Source organism: Hemibagrus wyckioides, linkage group LG24, assembly GCF_019097595.1.
Source record: "Hemibagrus wyckioides isolate EC202008001 linkage group LG24, SWU_Hwy_1.0, whole genome shotgun sequence".
Taxonomy (NCBI): domain Eukaryota; kingdom Metazoa; phylum Chordata; class Actinopteri; order Siluriformes; family Bagridae; genus Hemibagrus; species Hemibagrus wyckioides.
The window spans coordinates 2,788,302-2,807,455 of record NC_080733.1 but is presented as its reverse complement, the minus strand read 5'-3'; the positions used below and the strand labels follow the sequence as shown (position 1 = coordinate 2,807,455).

The following is a 19,154-nucleotide window of genomic DNA, read 5'->3' as shown; positions in this document are numbered from 1 at the left end:
CACATACACACACATACTCATACCTACTCACACACACACACATACTCATACCTACTCTCACACACACACATACTCATACCTACTCTCACACACACACATACTCATACCTACTCTCACACACACACATACTCATACCTACTCACACACACACACACTCACTCATACCAACACACACACATACTCATACCTACATACATAAACACACACACACACACACACACTCATACCTACATACACACACACACACACACACACACACTCATACCTACACACACTCTCATACCTACATACATACACACACACACACACACTCACCTACATACACACACACACACACACACTCACTCATACCAACACATACTCATACCTACATACATACACACACTCACCTACATACATACACACACACACACACACTCATACCTACACACACTCTCATACCTACATACATACACACACACACACACACACTCACTCATACCAACACACACACATACTCATACATACATACACACACACACTCATACCTACATACATACACACACACACACACACTCTCATACCTACACACACTCTCATACCTACATACATACACACACACACACTCACTCATACCAACACACTCATACCTACATACATACACACACACACACACACTCATACCTACATACATACACACACACACACACTCATACCTACATACATACACACACACACACACATACTCATACCTACACACACACACATACTCATACCTACTCACACACACACACATACTCATACCTACTCACACACATACTCATACCTACTCTCACACACACACATACTCATACCTACTCTCACACACACACATACTCATACCTACTCACACACACACACATACTCATACCTACTCTCACACACACACATACTCATACCTACTCTCACACACACACATACTCATACCTACTCACATACACACATACTCACATACTCATACCTACACACACACACACACTCATACCTACATACATACACACACACACACACACATACTCATACCTACACACACACACATACTCATACCTACACACACACACACACACACTCATACCTACACTCATACCTACACACATACACACACACACACACACACACACACACTCATACCTGCATACACACACACATACTCATACCTACTCACACACACACACATACTCATACCTACTCTCACACACACACATACTCATACCTACTCACACACACACACATACTCATACCTACTCACACACACACACATACTCATACCTACTCACACACACACACATACTCATACCTACTCACACACACACACATACTCATACCTACTCACACACACACACATACTCATACCTACTCTCACACACACACATACTCATACCTACTCACACACACACACATACTCATACCTACTCACACACACTCACATACTCATACCTACTCACACACACACATACTCATACCTACTCACACACACACTCATACCTACTCACACACACACACACACTCATACCTACTCACACACACACACATACTCATACCTACTCACACACACACACATACTCATACCTACTCACACACACACACACTCATACCTACTCACACACACACACATACTCATACCTACTCACACACACACACACATACTCGTACCTACTCACATACACACACACATACTCGTACCTACTCACATACACACACACATACTCGTACCTACTCACATACACACACATACTCGTACCTACTCACATACACACACATACTCGTACCTACTCACATACACACACATACTCGTACCTACTCACATACACACACATACTCGTACCTACTCACATACACACACATACTCGTACCTACTCACATACACACACATACTCGTACCTACTCACATACACACACATACTCGTACCTACTCACATACACACACATACTCGTACCTACTCACATACACACACATACTCGTACCTACTCACATACACACACATACTCGTACCTACTCACATACACACACATACTCGTACCTACTCACATACACACACATACTCGTACCTACTCACATACACACACATACTCGTACCTACTCACATACACACACATACTCGTACCTACTCACATACACACACATACTCGTACCTACTCACATACACACACATACTCGTACCTACTCACACACACACACATACTCATACCTACTCACACACACACACATACTCATACCTACTCACACACACACACATACTCATACCTACTCACATACACACACATACTCATACCTACTCACATACACACATACTCACATACTCATACCTACTCACACACACACACATACTCATACCTACTCACACACACACACACATACTCATACCTACTCACATACACACATACTCATACCTACTCACACACACATACCTACTCACACCACTACCACACACACACACATACTCATACCTATACACACACACACACACACACCTACTCACACACATACTCATACCTACTCACATACACACACATACTCATACCTACTCACACACACACATACTCACATACTCATACCTACTCACATACACACATACTCATACCTACTCACACACACACATACTCACATACACACATACTCATACCTACTCACACACACACACCTACTCACATACACACACATACTCATACCTACTCACATACACACACATACTCATACCTACTCACATACACACACATACTCATACCTACTCACATACACACATACTCATACCTACTCACACATACACACATACTCATACCTACTCACATACACACACATACTCACATACTCATACCTACTCACATACACACATACACATACATACTCATACCTACTCACATACACACATACTCACATACTCATACCTACTCACACACACATACACACACTTATACCTACACACACATACTCATACCTACTCACATACACACATACTCATACCTACACACACATACATACACACATACTCATACCTACTCACACATACATACACACACTTATACCTACACACACATACTCATACCTACTCACATACACACATACTCATACCTACTCACATACACACATACACACATACTCATACCTACTCACACATACATACACACACTTATACCTACACACACATACTCATACCTACTCACATACACACATACTCATACCTACACACATACTCACATACACACATACTCATACCTACTCACATACACACATACTCACATACTCATACCTACTCACACACACATACACACACTTATACCTACACACACATACACACACACACACATACATACACACATACTCATACCTACTCACACATACATACACACACTTATACCTACACACACATACTCATACCTACTCACACATACATACACACATACTCATACCTACTCACACACACATACACACACTTATACCTACACACACATACACACACACACACATACATACACACATACTCATACCTACTCACACACACATACACACACTTATACCTACACACACATACACACACACACACATACATACACACATACTCATACCTACTCACACACACATACACACACTTATACCTACACACACATACTCATACCTACTCACATACACACATACTCATACCTACTCACATACACACATACTCACATACTCATACCTACTCACACACACATACACACACTTATACCTACACACACATACACACACACACACATACTCATACCTACTCACATACTCATACCTATACACACATACTCGTACCTACACACATACATACACACATACTCATACCTACTCACACACACACACATACTCATACCTACTCACATACACACACATACTCATACCTACTCACATACACACACACATACTCATACCTACTCACATACACACACATATTCATACCTACACACATACTCATACCTACACACACACACACACATACTCACATACTCATACCTACTCACACACACATACACACACTTATACCTACACACACATACTCATACCTACACACACACACACATACTCATACCTACTCACATACACACATACTCATACCTACACACACATACATACACACATACTCATACCTACACACACATACATACACACATACTCATACCTACACACACATACATACACACATACTCATACCTACACACACATACATACACACATACTCATACCTACACACACATACATACACACATACTCATACCTACACACACATACATACACACATACTCATACCTACACACACATACATACACACCTCGACAGAGACGTAAAATACAAACCAGTGAGAATTGGAACACTCAACTCCTCACATGGAAACAGTCTTAGAGTGGGCTTCTAAAAACATACACGGTTTTACCCCAATCTGGTAATAACTCCGCCTACGAGCTTTCCACTGCCAGTTTTGTGTGTGTGTGTGTCTAATGTTTTTATGTCAGAATTATGATAATTAACAGCTTTTGGCTTGTTGATTAAAAAAAAAAAAGATTTAAAATTTGTCCTCATGCGTCTCTTGATAATCACACAATGTTTAAAGGAGCCATACGCAAAATGTTCCACTTTCCTCATCTGTCCGGATGACATTAACCTTCAAGTAGATGGCTAGCTGAATATCTGAGACGGATTCAGATTCTGCAAGACACAGGAAATGTTCGGCTGCTTTAAATCGAGGGTCGATCGTGAAGTCTCACACTCAGCTCTGAGGCGTAAAACAACTGAGTGTGAAAAATAACGGTGACGGAAATATATAACAATTCACAATGAATGTGAGCCGCAATACAGCGAATAACTGTCTGTGAGGCTCTATTCACTGTCTGTAAAAATGACTAGAACTAATTTTTCTAATTGCTCATCGCACATAGGAGGCACAAAATTTTTCTGCATCGTCTTCATTCTGTTCATTGCAGCTGTTCCAGTGTTTAAAGAATCTCCAGATTCCTCTAGAAAAAAATTAATTCAGTTTGAACATAATAGAATTTCATGTTTGGCTTACCCTCATATTTCTTTTTTAATTTAATATTATAAGATTAAGTACAACATTTTTAACACAATTATTTTTATAGATTGTTTTATTTAATATTTTCAAAATAAATAAATTTAAATTTAACACCTTTTTTTTAAATTATTATATTAATAACTAACAAAATAAATATAAAATTTTATTTATTATTTAAAAGAATAACATAGTTTTTGACACAACTATTTTTATGACACTTTTTTATTTAATATTTTTATTGATTTCTTTTTACATTTAATATAAATTATTAAAATGAATAAATATTAATTAATTTTTAATGCTAAAATTTTTTTAATTAATTATTTATTTAATATTCTAAAAATAACATTTTAACACTAAAAACTATTTTTACCGATAATGTTTGAAGATATTTTTAAATGAAGCTTTACAAACCTTCCATAACCTTTATCATTTACTTCAGATTGTCATTTTATACAGTTTTTACATAAAAAAAAACAAACATTGAAGCTTATTCTCAGTTAAGCATGAGTGACCTGAGTTATCGTGATATTTACCAAATTCAATTAAATTTCATTGTCATTATATCGGTGCAGATTGTGAAGCCTTATTGTTCAGGCTACTTCACTGGTGCAATAATGCAAAGACCATGAATAGTAGATGATAGTAGTTTAACAATCTCTATTTATATGAAGTCCTTAACTGTCTGTATTGCGGGAGATCACGAAATGCCATCTGAAAACGTCCCCCAAATTATACATACTGCTGCTTTAAAGTGAGCTTACACTGAGTCTGGATTCAATATGTACAGCTCTCACTTTTTCAATTGTTTCTGTTTGATGTTGATGGGGTTTGTTTGTTTGTTTTGCAGGGTTTTGTAGCTGTGCCAACCAAAAACCCAGATGGAACGATGAACTTGATGAACTGGGAGTGTGCCATCCCTGGAAAGAAGGGGGTAAGAGTCTCTCCTCAAGTTAGACGGCGCTAGCATCTTTTAGTATCACAGATCATTGTTTAGTTTCGGTGAGTAAAAGTCACACGGCACAAAGAAAAGTGGCAGTGTGTATGCAGCGCTGATGGTCGCTACAGCATGAACCTCACTGAAGGATGTTTATGAAAGGTGAGGATCGTGGGTATTGTCTGTACAGTGAAGTGTAAACGTGCGGCGGTCGGCCTGTTTGCACCGTGCAGTTCAACTGTTTTCAACCTCACACTCGAAAAAGGTTTGGTTAGCAACCAGCTCGAGCCATTCAGGAAGCCAAAACCCCAAGGTACGAAACTGTTGCACGCAAACTGAAGAACTTGTTCATCTGCAAAGTGTTTATGCTGCCAGGGTAGAAAAATCAGGGTCAGTAATCACACTGAAGAAGCCTCTGTTAAAAGACGACAATAACTACGGGTTTTATTCCTGTCCAGTCTATACCGAAAGGTTGTAACGTTAATAATAATAATAACAATAAGAATAAGAATACATTCTAGTTATAGGTGCCTTTCTAGTCCCTCAGTGTCTCTTCAAGCAATTAATAATAAAATAGCAGTAAAAAGCAATAATAAAACCATATTTAAAAAAACAAAACAGGGTTAGTCAGTTGACTAACGCTTAAACATGAGATTTATTACAGTCAGGAATCATGTGTAGGTTTAATAGATGTGATCTGCTCTACACTTGTCAATGACTTTCTGGCTATAAATGTGTGACTGTTTGTACATAGCAAAGTTTAGGTGCTGATACATTGCTGTTTAGAGGCTCGGATGCATGTGCTGAGTGTCTTAATGACACTAGACATCACTTTTACTCAGAAAATTCATATTAAGGAGTCTTCCAGAAAGAATCTCAGCAAAAATATATCTTGGAGTTTAAACTGAGTATTAAAGTGAAGAACCTCGTATAGCTGCTGCTGCTGACAGATTCTATTGTTGCAATACTATAGCAACTATTAAAATATCTCGCTTTACCTGCCTGAGTCTGAGCCTGCCAGGAAAATTGCAATTGATTCTAGCACGGCATTAAAAGAACAATAAACTGAGATGTGCTGACTAAGCTATAATAAATACATTAAATACAATTTCGTACGACTTTTAACCGGTTTGGATTTTAGCTTTTAAATCTCATCCCTGGTATAAGTGTTGTTAAATACATGTCACCTCAGTAGGAACACCTGCTCCATTCAGCTAATCACATTGCAGCAAATCACATCCAACACGTTTCACCACGCCATGGTTGTTGGTACCAGTATTTCAGAGTTTGCACAAGGTGACAGAATAGTGCAAGAAAAAAGTTGAGCAAGGCCCTTAACCCTCAATTGCTCAGTTATATAAAATGAGATAAAAATCTAAGTCTGCTAGATGAATAGACATGACCAGACACATCAGAAAAGCATTACTCATGCTTTATTCAATCAACAATAAACATGTAGGTGAGCTCTACAGGTGTTCCTATTAAAGTGGCAAGTGAGTGTGAATACTGAATAGAAAGAAAGAAAAGACTAGAATTTTAGAAGATGGAAGGAAAAACGTCTTTTGTAACTAATCTCCGGACAACCTGAATGATTTATTTTCTGTTGTTCTGTCTCAGACTCCTTGGGAAGGCGGCTTGTTCAAACTGCGGATGCTCTTTAAGGACGATTACCCGTCCTCTCCTCCTAAATGTGAGTGGTGAATGTAGTTTTTCAGTCGTCTTGCTCCATGTAAAAGCTGTAGCTCGCTGGACTGACACACGGTGTTAACTTTCATCAGGTAAATTCGAGCCGCCGCTTTTCCATCCCAACGTGTATCCATCGGGAACAGTGTGCCTGTCCATTTTAGAGGAGGACAAAGACTGGAGGCCAGCCATTACAATCAAGCAGGTGAGCAGATTATAATGACCGCTTTGCACTCCAGCCCTGTTGTATTTTTAGACGCTGTTTGTTTCCTCGCCGTGGGTTTCTGTATGTTATTAACGCAGACCTGAGCGTCTCAAGGACCGGCTGTGAAAGTAAACAGGTTTGATGGAGGAATAAAAGGGTTTGTTTACATAAAGAAAAGCCGCTGGAAAACTAAAACTTGTCTGAAAAGTCAGGTAGTGAGGTAGGAAGGAAGTTGAGCTGAATAAATTCAGTGTGTTATGTAAGAAGTGCTGCAGGGTGGAGTGATGCAGCACGACACACACACACACACACACACACACACACACACACACACACACACACACTGAAGTGGATTATTTTCAGATCACCACACGGTCTGGAGCGTTCCTCTGCTCACACTAGAACTTACTAACTACCAGAAACTGTTATTAATAAACACCACATCACTCTTCTAACACTAGCCTGCTTTTATCAACACTTTAGCTGCAATAAACACTCGTGTGTGTGTGTGTGTGTGTGTGTGTGTGTCTCATTTCAATTCTCTCTTTCTTTGTCTCTCACTCACTCATTCATTCACCTCTCATTTCAGTTAGTTCTTTCTCTCTCTCTCGTACTCATTCACTCACCTCTGATTTCAATTTCTCTCTCTCTCTCTCTCTCTCTCTCTCTCTCTCTCTCTCTCACTCACTCATTCACTCACCTCTCATTTCATTTTCTCTCTCTCTCACTCACTCATTCACTCACCTCTCATTTCATTTTCCCCTCCCTCCCTCTCTCTCTCTCTCTCTCATTCACTCACCTCTCATTTCAATTTCTCTCTCTCTCACTCACTCATTCACTCACCTCTCATTTCATTTTCCCCTCCCTCCCTCGCTCGCTCGCGCTCTCTCTCTCTCTCGTACTCATTCACTCACCTCTCATTTCAATTTCTCTCTCTCTCTCTCTCTCTCTCTCTCTCATTCACTCACCTCTCATTTCAATTTCTCTCTGTCTCTCTCTCTCTCTCTCTCTCTCTCTCTCTCATTCACTCACCTCTCATTTCAATTTCTCTCTCTCTCTCTCTCTCTCTCTCTCTCATTCACTCACCTCTCATTTCATTTTCCCCCTCCCTCCCTCGCTCTCTCTCGCTCTCTCTCTCTCTCATACTCATTCACTCACCTCTCATTTCAATTTCTCTCTCTCTCTCTCTCTCTCTCTCTCTCTCTCTCTCATACTCATTCACTCACCTCTCATTTCAATTTCTCTCTCTCTCTCTCATACTCATTCACTCACCTCTCATTTCAATTTCTCTCTCTCTCTCTCTCTCTCTCTCTCTCTCTCTCTCTCATTCACTCACCTCTCATTTCAATTTCTCTCTCTCTCTCTTTCACTCACCTCTCATTTCAATTTCTCTCTCTCTCTCTCTCTCTCTCTCTCTCTCTCTCTCTCTCTCTCTCTCTCTCTCTCATTCACTCACCTCTCATTTCAATTTCTCTCTCTCGCTCTCTCTCTCATACTCATTCACTCACCTCTCATTTCAATTTCTCTCTCTCTCTCTCTCTCTCTCTCTCTCTCATACTCATTCACTCACCTCTCATTTCATTTTCCCCCTCCCTCCCTCTCTCTCTCTCGCTCTCTCTCTCTCGTACTCATTCACTCACCTCTCATTTCAATTTCTCTCTCTCTCTCTCTCTCTCTCTCTCTCTCATTCACTCACCTCTCATTTCAATTTCTCTCTGTCTCTCTCTCTCTCTCTCTCTTTCATTCACTCACCTCTCATTTCAGTTTCCCTCTCTCTCTCTCCCTCCTCTTCTCTTTTACCCTCAACCATTTTCATACTCAATTTAATTCTCTCTCTCTCTCTCTTTCACACCTTCTCTGTCTCACTCTCTCCATTTTCTTTGTCCCTCTTTCTCTTCATCAGCTTGTCATTTTATTTAGAAACGGTGCACAGTGACTGTTACAAAGTTCTGACACCGTAATGTCTACAGACTAGAGCCTTCACTACATCAACAATTATACTCTGAGCCGTTGCTATAGAAACGATACCCTATTAGAACAAACACGTAAACAAGAGTTGACGCTGCAGGCAGAACTACAGCAGTGCTGCACACTTTCTGACCAATCAGATTTGAGAAATAAAATGTGCAGTAGTGTAGCAGTTTGGAGAAATGCCTGAGATTCGTCAGCATGATGAGAAGGTTCATGTGGACAGAGAAACCACTCTAGAACATCTTCAGTGGCCAGACGTCCCTCACGTATGATATCTAGGGTGGGGTTTGTGAAGTGTAGCCTGTGTGTCCATGATCTGGTGCAAATCACAACCCACTACTATCAAAGTTACCTTTATTATATTATTATAGTAAAATATTCTAAATGAATTAAAAGGAAAACATCTTTTAAATCATATTAATTCTGATTCTTTACCTCCGGGACACAGACAGAGACGTGAGAATTGACTCACCTTGTCAGTCTCTCAGTTTATATCCATTAAAGCTTGCACTTGCTGAAAAGCAGCCTAGAAAAAGAGCTAAATAAGAAACTAGAACTCGCAAACAAGAACCTAAAAATATCTACAGAAAAAGGAAGTCCGTGGGTGGATGGTTGTCACTCGGTTCTTGGCTCGATGTAGATGTTGTCGCAAGCCGTCTGGAAATAAGTCCTGCCATATTGTCTGATTTAATTAACTTCCATTACATTTACGTGGATCATTTTTTTTTAATAGTTCAGTTTTTTTACCACTCGTATCAAGCTGTGTGTGTGTGTGAATATAAAGCGTGGGCGTCGTGTGCGTCGCCAGCTGTAAGTGGATAAAAGCGTCTCCCGAAGGAGAAGGTGTACATGTTGGGAAACAAAACGCGAGCTATCCTGACGAGCTTCACAGCGAATATTAATGGATTTGACTCCCAATTATCTAATAATTGGCAACTCCGAGATGGTAATTGTCCTGTGTACCGTGTGCCTGAAGGGGGCAGAATGTTCTCATGAAAGGCAGCTTAGTCAGTCCTGTTTACTTCTCTGTGGATTTCTCTTTTCTAGATCTTGCTAGGAATCCAAGAACTGCTAAACGAGCCAAATATTCAGGATCCTGCACAAGCGGAGGCATACACAATTTACTGGTAATGTGCACATGATTGCTGAGCTTCAGTATGTTCTTTCCAGGACGGAAATAATGTTTGCCGTCATTTCACTAGAGATATTATCTCTGGCAAGCAAGCATGTGACGATTTTCTTTGAGTGAGAAGGTTGTTGTCTGACTCAACCTCTGTCCCGTCGAGCGCTGATTTTATTTCCTCTTTCCTCCCACAGCCAAAACAGAGTGGAATATGAAAAAAGGGTCCGAGCACAAGCCAAAAAGTTCTCTCCATAATCCCCGTGACGGAGCGGATATCCGACAGCGTTTCTGCAGTACTTCTTAGCTGCTCCTCTCATTACCCTTCTTCACTTTCCACTAATTTCCATGCAGGTGTGATGAAAACTGAATGTGCCATTGTCATGTCCAGTGACGCCCACCTAAGCGAGCGCTCTATCGGCTCGTAATTTTCTTGTCTTTTCGAAAATATATAAATAAATACAAAAAATATATAAATAAATAAGTGGGCGTCACCTACGCCACCTATTGAAGTGAATCAGCGGCACAGGCGCTCGTTCCAGGAGTCCTGGGGTGCCACAGCGCCGCACGGTTTCCATGTTTTCCCTCCTCTTGCACACTTGAATCGCAGCCGGCTCGATAATTAGCTAAGGAGATGAAATCTAGTGTGTTGGATCAGGGAAAACAAAACTACATCACCGTTTCTTTTCTCTTCCCCAGACCTGTCTCACGAAGCATGATGCATTGTTTAGCTATCTAACTTTAAGCTTAGTTCGATCTTACCCTGTGTGTACTGCCTCGGAGTAGGTTACATTGTCATGGTAACCACACGCCTTAACCCCTTTCGGGCCAGGCCTACAAGTTCAGGATCACGGATTGCAAACGGCTCTTCGACCAATCGCTTATTATCTGATTTACCAAATCCAGCTTGGTAAGTGGCCTTTTTTGGCAAATTCCACAGGTTTTATGAGAGGGTCACTTTGCAGGTCAAGGTTCCTTTTCCTTTTGGTTTTCCCCACTCTGGGCTAGATAAGATGGAGTAGCTGTCAGTAATGTATTTGATGATTATTCACTCATATTTTAGTCATTACAGGCCTGAGAGAACATGAGGCCTGTTCGATTCACAGACTGATAAACGTTCAGCTTCTGCAAACACCACTTCATGTTGCGTGTATGTAGTCTTGATGATATTTTAGGCCCAGAGATAGTAGGGATCTTATAGGGACGTTATTTTACCCACTGAGCTTCAGTCAGACTGCTTAAATCTGTATGCTGAGTCACTTCTTCTGTTCTCCTGCTTTTCCATGTGCTGCTTGTGTGTCTGAGCTACGTGCAGTTTGCCGAGCCTCGCTGTTTGCTCACAAGCTAGAGTAGCATAGCTTCCTGGTTCAGTGTGCGTTCCACAGGAAGTGGAGTCAGGTAGTCACACATAGCTTGCTGATTATAGATGATACACTATACGGCCTAAAGTATGTGGACACCTAACCATCACACCCACATGCAGTTCTTTCTCAATCTGTTAGAAGCACACAATTCTCTAGAATGTCTCTGAACACTGTAGCTTTACAGTTTAAGAGACTCGAACCCTGTTCCATCATGACAATGCCCCTGTACACAAAGCACAGAGCTCCATGAAGACATGGTGTAGAGGTTAAGGTTGGAGTGGAAGAACTGGAGTGTCCTGCACTGAGCCCTGACTCTGACTCAACCCCACTGAACACCTTTGGGATGAACTGGAACACCGACTGAACTCCAGACCCCCTCACTCTTACAACATCAGTGTCTGATCTCACTAATGCTCTTGTAGCTGAATGAACACTAATCCCCACAGTCACCCTCCAACATCTAGTGGAAAACCTTCACAGAAGGAGATTATTATAACTTTTTTTTGCAATGTGCTGTTCAGTTCAGTTCTCAAGTATCTGAATACTTTTGGCTGTATAGTGTACATACTCATAATTATAGATATTAGATATTAGATATTAGGACCTACCTCTCCTTTTATCTCATCCTGTTCACAGCACGGTCCTTTTGTTTTGCTCAGAATATCACAATCAGTAATACAGGATTGGGAAACTAATGACTTAACAGCCATTTTCTGTCAGAGCTCGTCCTTGGTATTTCCTGGTATTTATTAAATATTGCTCCTGGTGCCTGAGACTCCTCCATGCGTCACACAATTGACTGGTCGCAACAATCAGAAGGTCTAATCATTGATCACGTAAACTTCATCAGAATCCCAACCGCATTCGCGACACTTTTCTACCGTATGCTGTATGTTACGCAGTCTCATAGATTCAGAACTCAGTTCATGTTAAAGCTGCTTCGTGAGACATGCCCTGGTCAGGAGATGATGAGCGCTTAGAGATACCTTGTTTATATTTGCTACAGAGCTTCATATGTGCAAAACAAAAAAGGGCAATGAAAAGGATCCTCATGCGACATTATGATTAAATCAGAAGGAAATTCTGTTGTGCTTCTGTTTTTATTTTCGATCTTTCGAACAGGCCTTCTTTCTTCTCTTCAACCATTTGAATGATGTAAGACACGCTGTTACTTAAACGTCAGTATTCCAACTGCTGTAAAATGATGCTTTTATACTTTCATGCTTTTTTTAAATTAGTGTGTCTATGTTACTTTCCATTCCCAGGGTGGGCAGTGTAGACAGCATGTTGTAATATACAGTATGATAGATTTTTGCTGCCTTGGCAGAACAAAACAAAAAAAAACAAAACAAAAAAAAAAAATGCCCACTGAGTAAAAAAAAAAAACTGAAAGCTATACAGTGATCTGTGTTGGTGTTTTTGTTCTTGTAAGTGTTTAGAGTAAATAAAATGTTTATACATTGCCAAACCTGTGTTGTCTGTATGTATGTGGGATTTTATAATGTCATTTTTCTTGAAGGAGCTACAACAAAACTGCTTAAATGTAGTCACTAAAAAAGAAAGAAAAGAAGAGAGGAGAGTTACTGAACACCAGCTAGACTTCACATCAGCCAGGGAGATGCAAGTTCATTGTTTTCACTTTGTAATAAAGACTTTAACATGCTACAAAATAAACCATATTGTTGTAAAAACAAAAGAAATATTATTTTGCCTATATGTTTTGCTGTACACACCACACAAGCAAAAGTACCATCACATCTATATGTGCCTGTTGAACATTTCATTCCTTTTTGCCATTCATGTTATAATAATCTCCACTCTTCTCTTCTGTGAAGGTTTTCCACTAGATGTTGGAGCGTGACCCTGGGGATTGGTGATCATTCAGCTACAAGAGCATTAGTGAGATCAGACACTGATGTTGTAAGAGTGAGGAGGTCTGGGGTTCAGTCGGTGTTCCACTTCATCACAAAGGTGGTCAGAGTCAGGGCTCAGTGCAGGACACTCCAGTTCTTCCAGTCCTCCAACCTCAACACACCATGTCTTCATGGAGCTCTGTGCTTTGTGTACAGGGGCATTGTCATGCTGGAACAGGGTTCGAGTCTCTTAGTTCCAGTGAAGAGAAACTGTAAGGTTATAGCATACAAAGACAATCTAGGGGAAGAACCACATGTGGGTGTAATGGTCAGGTGTCCACAAAGTTTTGGCCTTATAATGTACACTTGTGGACATACCTTGAATATAGTCAAAGCTAGCTGGTATTTTCCTTTTTTAAGGATTATACAATAAAATGAAGTAACTAGCATTTATTCATAAAAAAGAAGCAAAATTATTTAGCCATAGAATATAAATTCTATTATAAAATGTGTAATGAGTTAAAATATCCAGAAATAGGATTCATAATCATTGGGTTTATTGTAAACTTGTAACAGAGAAAATGCTAGCTAATTTTAATCAAGATAATTTCACATGCTAAGATGACTTTTTTTTTTTTTTTTTGTAGTCACTAGAAGGTTTCTTCTTAACAGTGAAATAAATCTTATGATTTTCATGAAGAACACAAAACACAGGCAGCTAGTTTCTCTTCGTCCCAGCAAAACAGCATCACCTAAAGAAGCTAATAAGGGAGAAACTACAGGGACTGATGGACAACTGTAATTTTCTCGATTTCTACTGCTCACACGACGTTAACCCAGTAATTTATACGCTCATGTTTACAGTGCAAGCAGATCTTTTCAAAGTGCTTCAGTGTCCCTTTTAGAAGAATTCACAGAGCCTGGGAGCTCAAGGGTCCGTCTGATTGCTGTCTTTAAACAGCAGGTTAAACAAAATTAAGGCACAATGCAAATTACAGGTCTGCAATGCAAATTAAATCATTAGTGCTGCCACAATTGCCCTGCACACTGGAGTGATACAGCTTTTTTTAATCCTGTGGGCCGTAAAAAAGAAAGAAAGTAAGTTGGTGTGATGAGAGCTAATTCCGCATGTTCAAAGGAGTCTTTCCTCAGGGGTTTCCATTAGGTTTCGCCTCCCATTTAGTACACGAATGGAAATTGCATTTCACTATCATTATGCTGCTCATGATAAATCCAATTAGCCAAGTTTCATCAAAGAACAATCATACAGTCCTTGAATGTCATAGATATTACTGACAGGGCCTGGGTATGCATGTTGAGAAGGTGTTTGTGTCTTCTGTGAAGCTTTATAGCGATTAATATTTTAAACAATAACCAAAAAAAACGCCCCAAATGTTCTGCTCTTTCCGTACAATCTGGCTGGTAACTAGAAGAACAGTTGTTTTAAAGATGCCATGAGGCAGCCAGTTCATGCGTCTCGCACCAGCTGGGTGGGTAAATGATGTGCCCATGGAAACGGAGCAGAGGGCCATTATAAGCCTTTTTTTTCTGATCAAAATAACAGCCAGCGTCTTTCTTTCTGTAGACCGCTCCCCAAACTGCCACTGCACAGCCAATGCTGACCAAATGATGTGTGCCAATAATGAGAGGTTTTTTTTGCCATGTATTCCATATGCAACAGCATGGTTTAACCCAAACAAAAGCCTCCCAGGTTTCATAACAACTCATGAATCCATCAGACCCGAATGTTCTCTCTCAGTATGTAATGATAAACTAAAAGACCCGATCCTCAAATAAAAGCAATTCAGCAATATTTGTCTCGCGATCAGAGCGGGCTAATAAATAACTAATACGAATATAATCAAAGACACTGTCGTCACACAAACACTTAATGGTTTCGCATCTTTTTGATGTCATCCTTACATATGAATGCCTCAGGGGCTGTCAGGAAAGAGATCTTAAAACAGATATTGCCATTTGATCTTTTCAACCAAGCTGTGCGGATTTGAATATGAAAACAGCAGAAAGGCTCACTTGTAGGGTGTGAAGTTTAGAGAGCCTCTTATGAGCCACCAGACACATGACAACATTGTCTATTTACAAAGAGCTCGGCGAAAACGAATAGGTTACTATGGCTAACTACGGATGAAAGCCGGCTTTACCGGTTGCCATGGTTTTTCCTTATGGTCTAGTAACGTTCCTTTATTGGGAATGTTAGCCTTTCGGTATTCTCGGGTCCACTTATGACAGATTTAACTGATTGCCCATGATTTAGAAGGGCACACACCTGTGTCTATAATCCCACAAGCCACAGTGCAGACCAGACCAAAAACCATGCCGTGGCGTCAAAGGAACTCTTCGTAAACAAACTTAGCAATCAGATTGTATGGAGATATAGATCTGGGCAATTCTATTGTCCACTTCTAAAGCTTTGAAGAGCACAGTGGGCATCATCATTAAAAAAGTGTGGAACCACCAGGACTCAGTAAACAGGCTAGAAGGTCAGGGAGCTGACCAAGAACCCAATGTCCACTCTAGCAATGCTTTAGAAGTTGTCTACAGAAATGGGAGGAGCCTGTTGATATGGCAACCATCTTAGAAATACTCCATAATTCAGGCTTTTATGAAAGATTGGACCGGAGACATTCTTACTTTTTAAGTTTTAAAATGTTAAGGACTCTCTTTAAATTTCTTATGAATTCTTTCAGTGCAGTGATAAAGAGTGACCCCTCCCTTAAATGTTAAACACACATCTCTAGAAAACTTCACCTTCACACATTGTTCTTAAATGACAACACTCAGTATCTGTTTATTAGTACACTAACACTACATTCATCTAGAGGTTGTGTCTCATCATTTCCAGCCTTATGTAAGGAAAATTCAGCCAGTGACTTCAGATGAACACGGCTGCTCTCAGGATGAACAGTCCACACAGCAGCACCTGAAATTACTTTATATACACTTATTTATTTTCGATCAGACAACATACAGACACGTTTTTTTGTTAAATCTATAACTCTCACTGTTTGAGGGGGTAAACATACGTCACTCATCGCAGTTAGGATGGACTAATCACATTCGAGAATTCAGCAACACAATTTTTATTAACTCTTGCCAGTGTGACGTAGCTCTGTGAGATGGCTGGTGGCATTAGACATAGAGTAAAAGTTTGGACCCCGGTGTATGTGGATTCCCCAGCATTCACTCACACTGAGTTGAAGCCATTTAAGAGTTTTTGCCGGCAATTTGGCAACCGCCTGCCTTTGGTTTAATGCCTGTGTACTGGCTAATTTCAGAGAAGTGAGGCACCTCACTCCAGCAGTCATGTAATTAATGTGTCTGAGTCTATTTATAGCAGCAAGATAGCGAGAGAGGCACTGCAGATGGGGGGGGGGGTGGTTACACATGGTGGTCATAGTGGTCTGAGGATTGATGTGCTTAGGGGCATGATTCCATTTTGTTTGATTTTGCTGGGAAGGAGGTAGATGATAAATCTAAATAGGCTAGATCTCGAAACATTACGTGAAAAACCCACATCATTTCCAATTTCAGCTACTCGACACCTCGGGAGCGAGCTGCTTCTTTCCCATACCAATCTTCATATATTCCTCACAGTATGGTTTCACTTAGATGCTACTTAGACCCAATACTCACTCAAAAAAAGTTTTCATAAGAAATGATAGAACCTGTTGGTATGGCAACCATCTCAGAAATACTCCATAAATCTGGCTTTTATTGAAGATTGGCTAAATGGAATTCCTCATTCCTAAGTAAAAGGAATATGGCAGGCACTTAACAGGAAAAAAATCAGTGTTTACATGAGACTTGATTTGAATTCCAGATGTTTTGCCTACTCATAAACTGGTAGTTCCCAATGGTGAAGCATGGTGGTGGCAGTATCATGCTGTGGTGTGCAGTCGCTAGTGCGTCTCTTGAGATCAGGGGAGTGAGGTTTACCTGCACAGTGCCTACCGCTGGCCTCCTACACAGGGACATGGAGACTGGTCGGAATTGAGGGTAAAATGAATGGAGCCAAACACAGACAGGTCCTTCAGGAAGTCTTTCTTGAAGAGGGGACAACCTTTAGAACAACAACCTGAAGCATACAGTCGAGCTGGAGATGGAAGATCACAGATGTTCTCCATTTATTCTAATTGTTCTTGAGGATCTTTATGGTGAAACTTATAAAGTTTTACACAAGAAGACTTAAAGCTGTTATTGCAATTTTTAAAAATTTGTTTTGGCTTTGTCGTCATTGTGTGTATTTCAGTTCTCCGAGAAATAATGAATATTCAATGCAGAAATATGAGCGCTAGGGAAGGCATGGTGGCTTAGTGGTTAACACATTTGTTTCACACCATCATGGTTAGGGGTTCAGGGTCTCACCTCCACCCTGTGTGTCGCCGGAATTTGCAGTTTCTCTCCAGAGCATTTTCTTTGCTCTTCATTTCAGTTGTTCATTTCACTTCTGCTTTTCCTTGTGTCATGGTCACAGTAGTAACAGCCTGAGAAAGTTCCCAGAAGTAAGGAACCTGTGTTCACACCATAGCCACTGTAACCAAAGTGACTAAGCACCAACTCTGACAGAACTGAGAGTTTGATTGTCATTTACAAATAAATCTATAGGGGACCAAAAACATACCCCTCTGTCCAAGTGAGGATGAACACATTTCTGAAAAAATGCTGGTGGTTAGCAGCAGAACACCAATTTATATCCTTAACCCTAAGATCCATCTTGTAGCACTCACTTTTCTGAGACGATGATACATAAATTCCTGTTGTAAATGTTCTTCGAATTAAAGGGAATTTGTCATGCATGTGTTAAACCAGCTGGCACTAAATGAGCTCTGTCAAACATCGCTCTGCTTGTGTGTTTGTGCACTAAATCTGTTCACACTGAAATTATGCAAATGCGTTAATCCTGTCTTTAATAAAGTAAAAGAAAATACAGAGGACTAGAGGCTATATTTATT

General features: G+C 40.2%; 1 protein-coding gene across 1 annotated transcript in view; it reads left to right on the top strand.

Moving 5' to 3' along the window:
• ube2ia (ubiquitin-conjugating enzyme E2Ia) overlaps positions 1-13,796 on the top strand; it is a 23,551-nt gene extending 9,755 nt beyond the window's left edge. Inside the window, exons 3-7 of the mRNA XM_058377757.1 lie at positions 5,899-5,982; positions 7,603-7,675; positions 7,764-7,873; positions 10,892-10,971; positions 11,162-13,796. Of these exons, the coding sequence (XP_058233740.1) occupies positions 5,899-5,982; positions 7,603-7,675; positions 7,764-7,873; positions 10,892-10,971; positions 11,162-11,222 (408 nt within the window). The 3' untranslated portion in view covers positions 11,223-13,796. The remainder of the gene's footprint in view (positions 1-5,898; positions 5,983-7,602; positions 7,676-7,763; positions 7,874-10,891; positions 10,972-11,161) is intronic.
• The last annotated feature ends 5,358 nt before the right edge of the window (positions 13,797-19,154 follow it).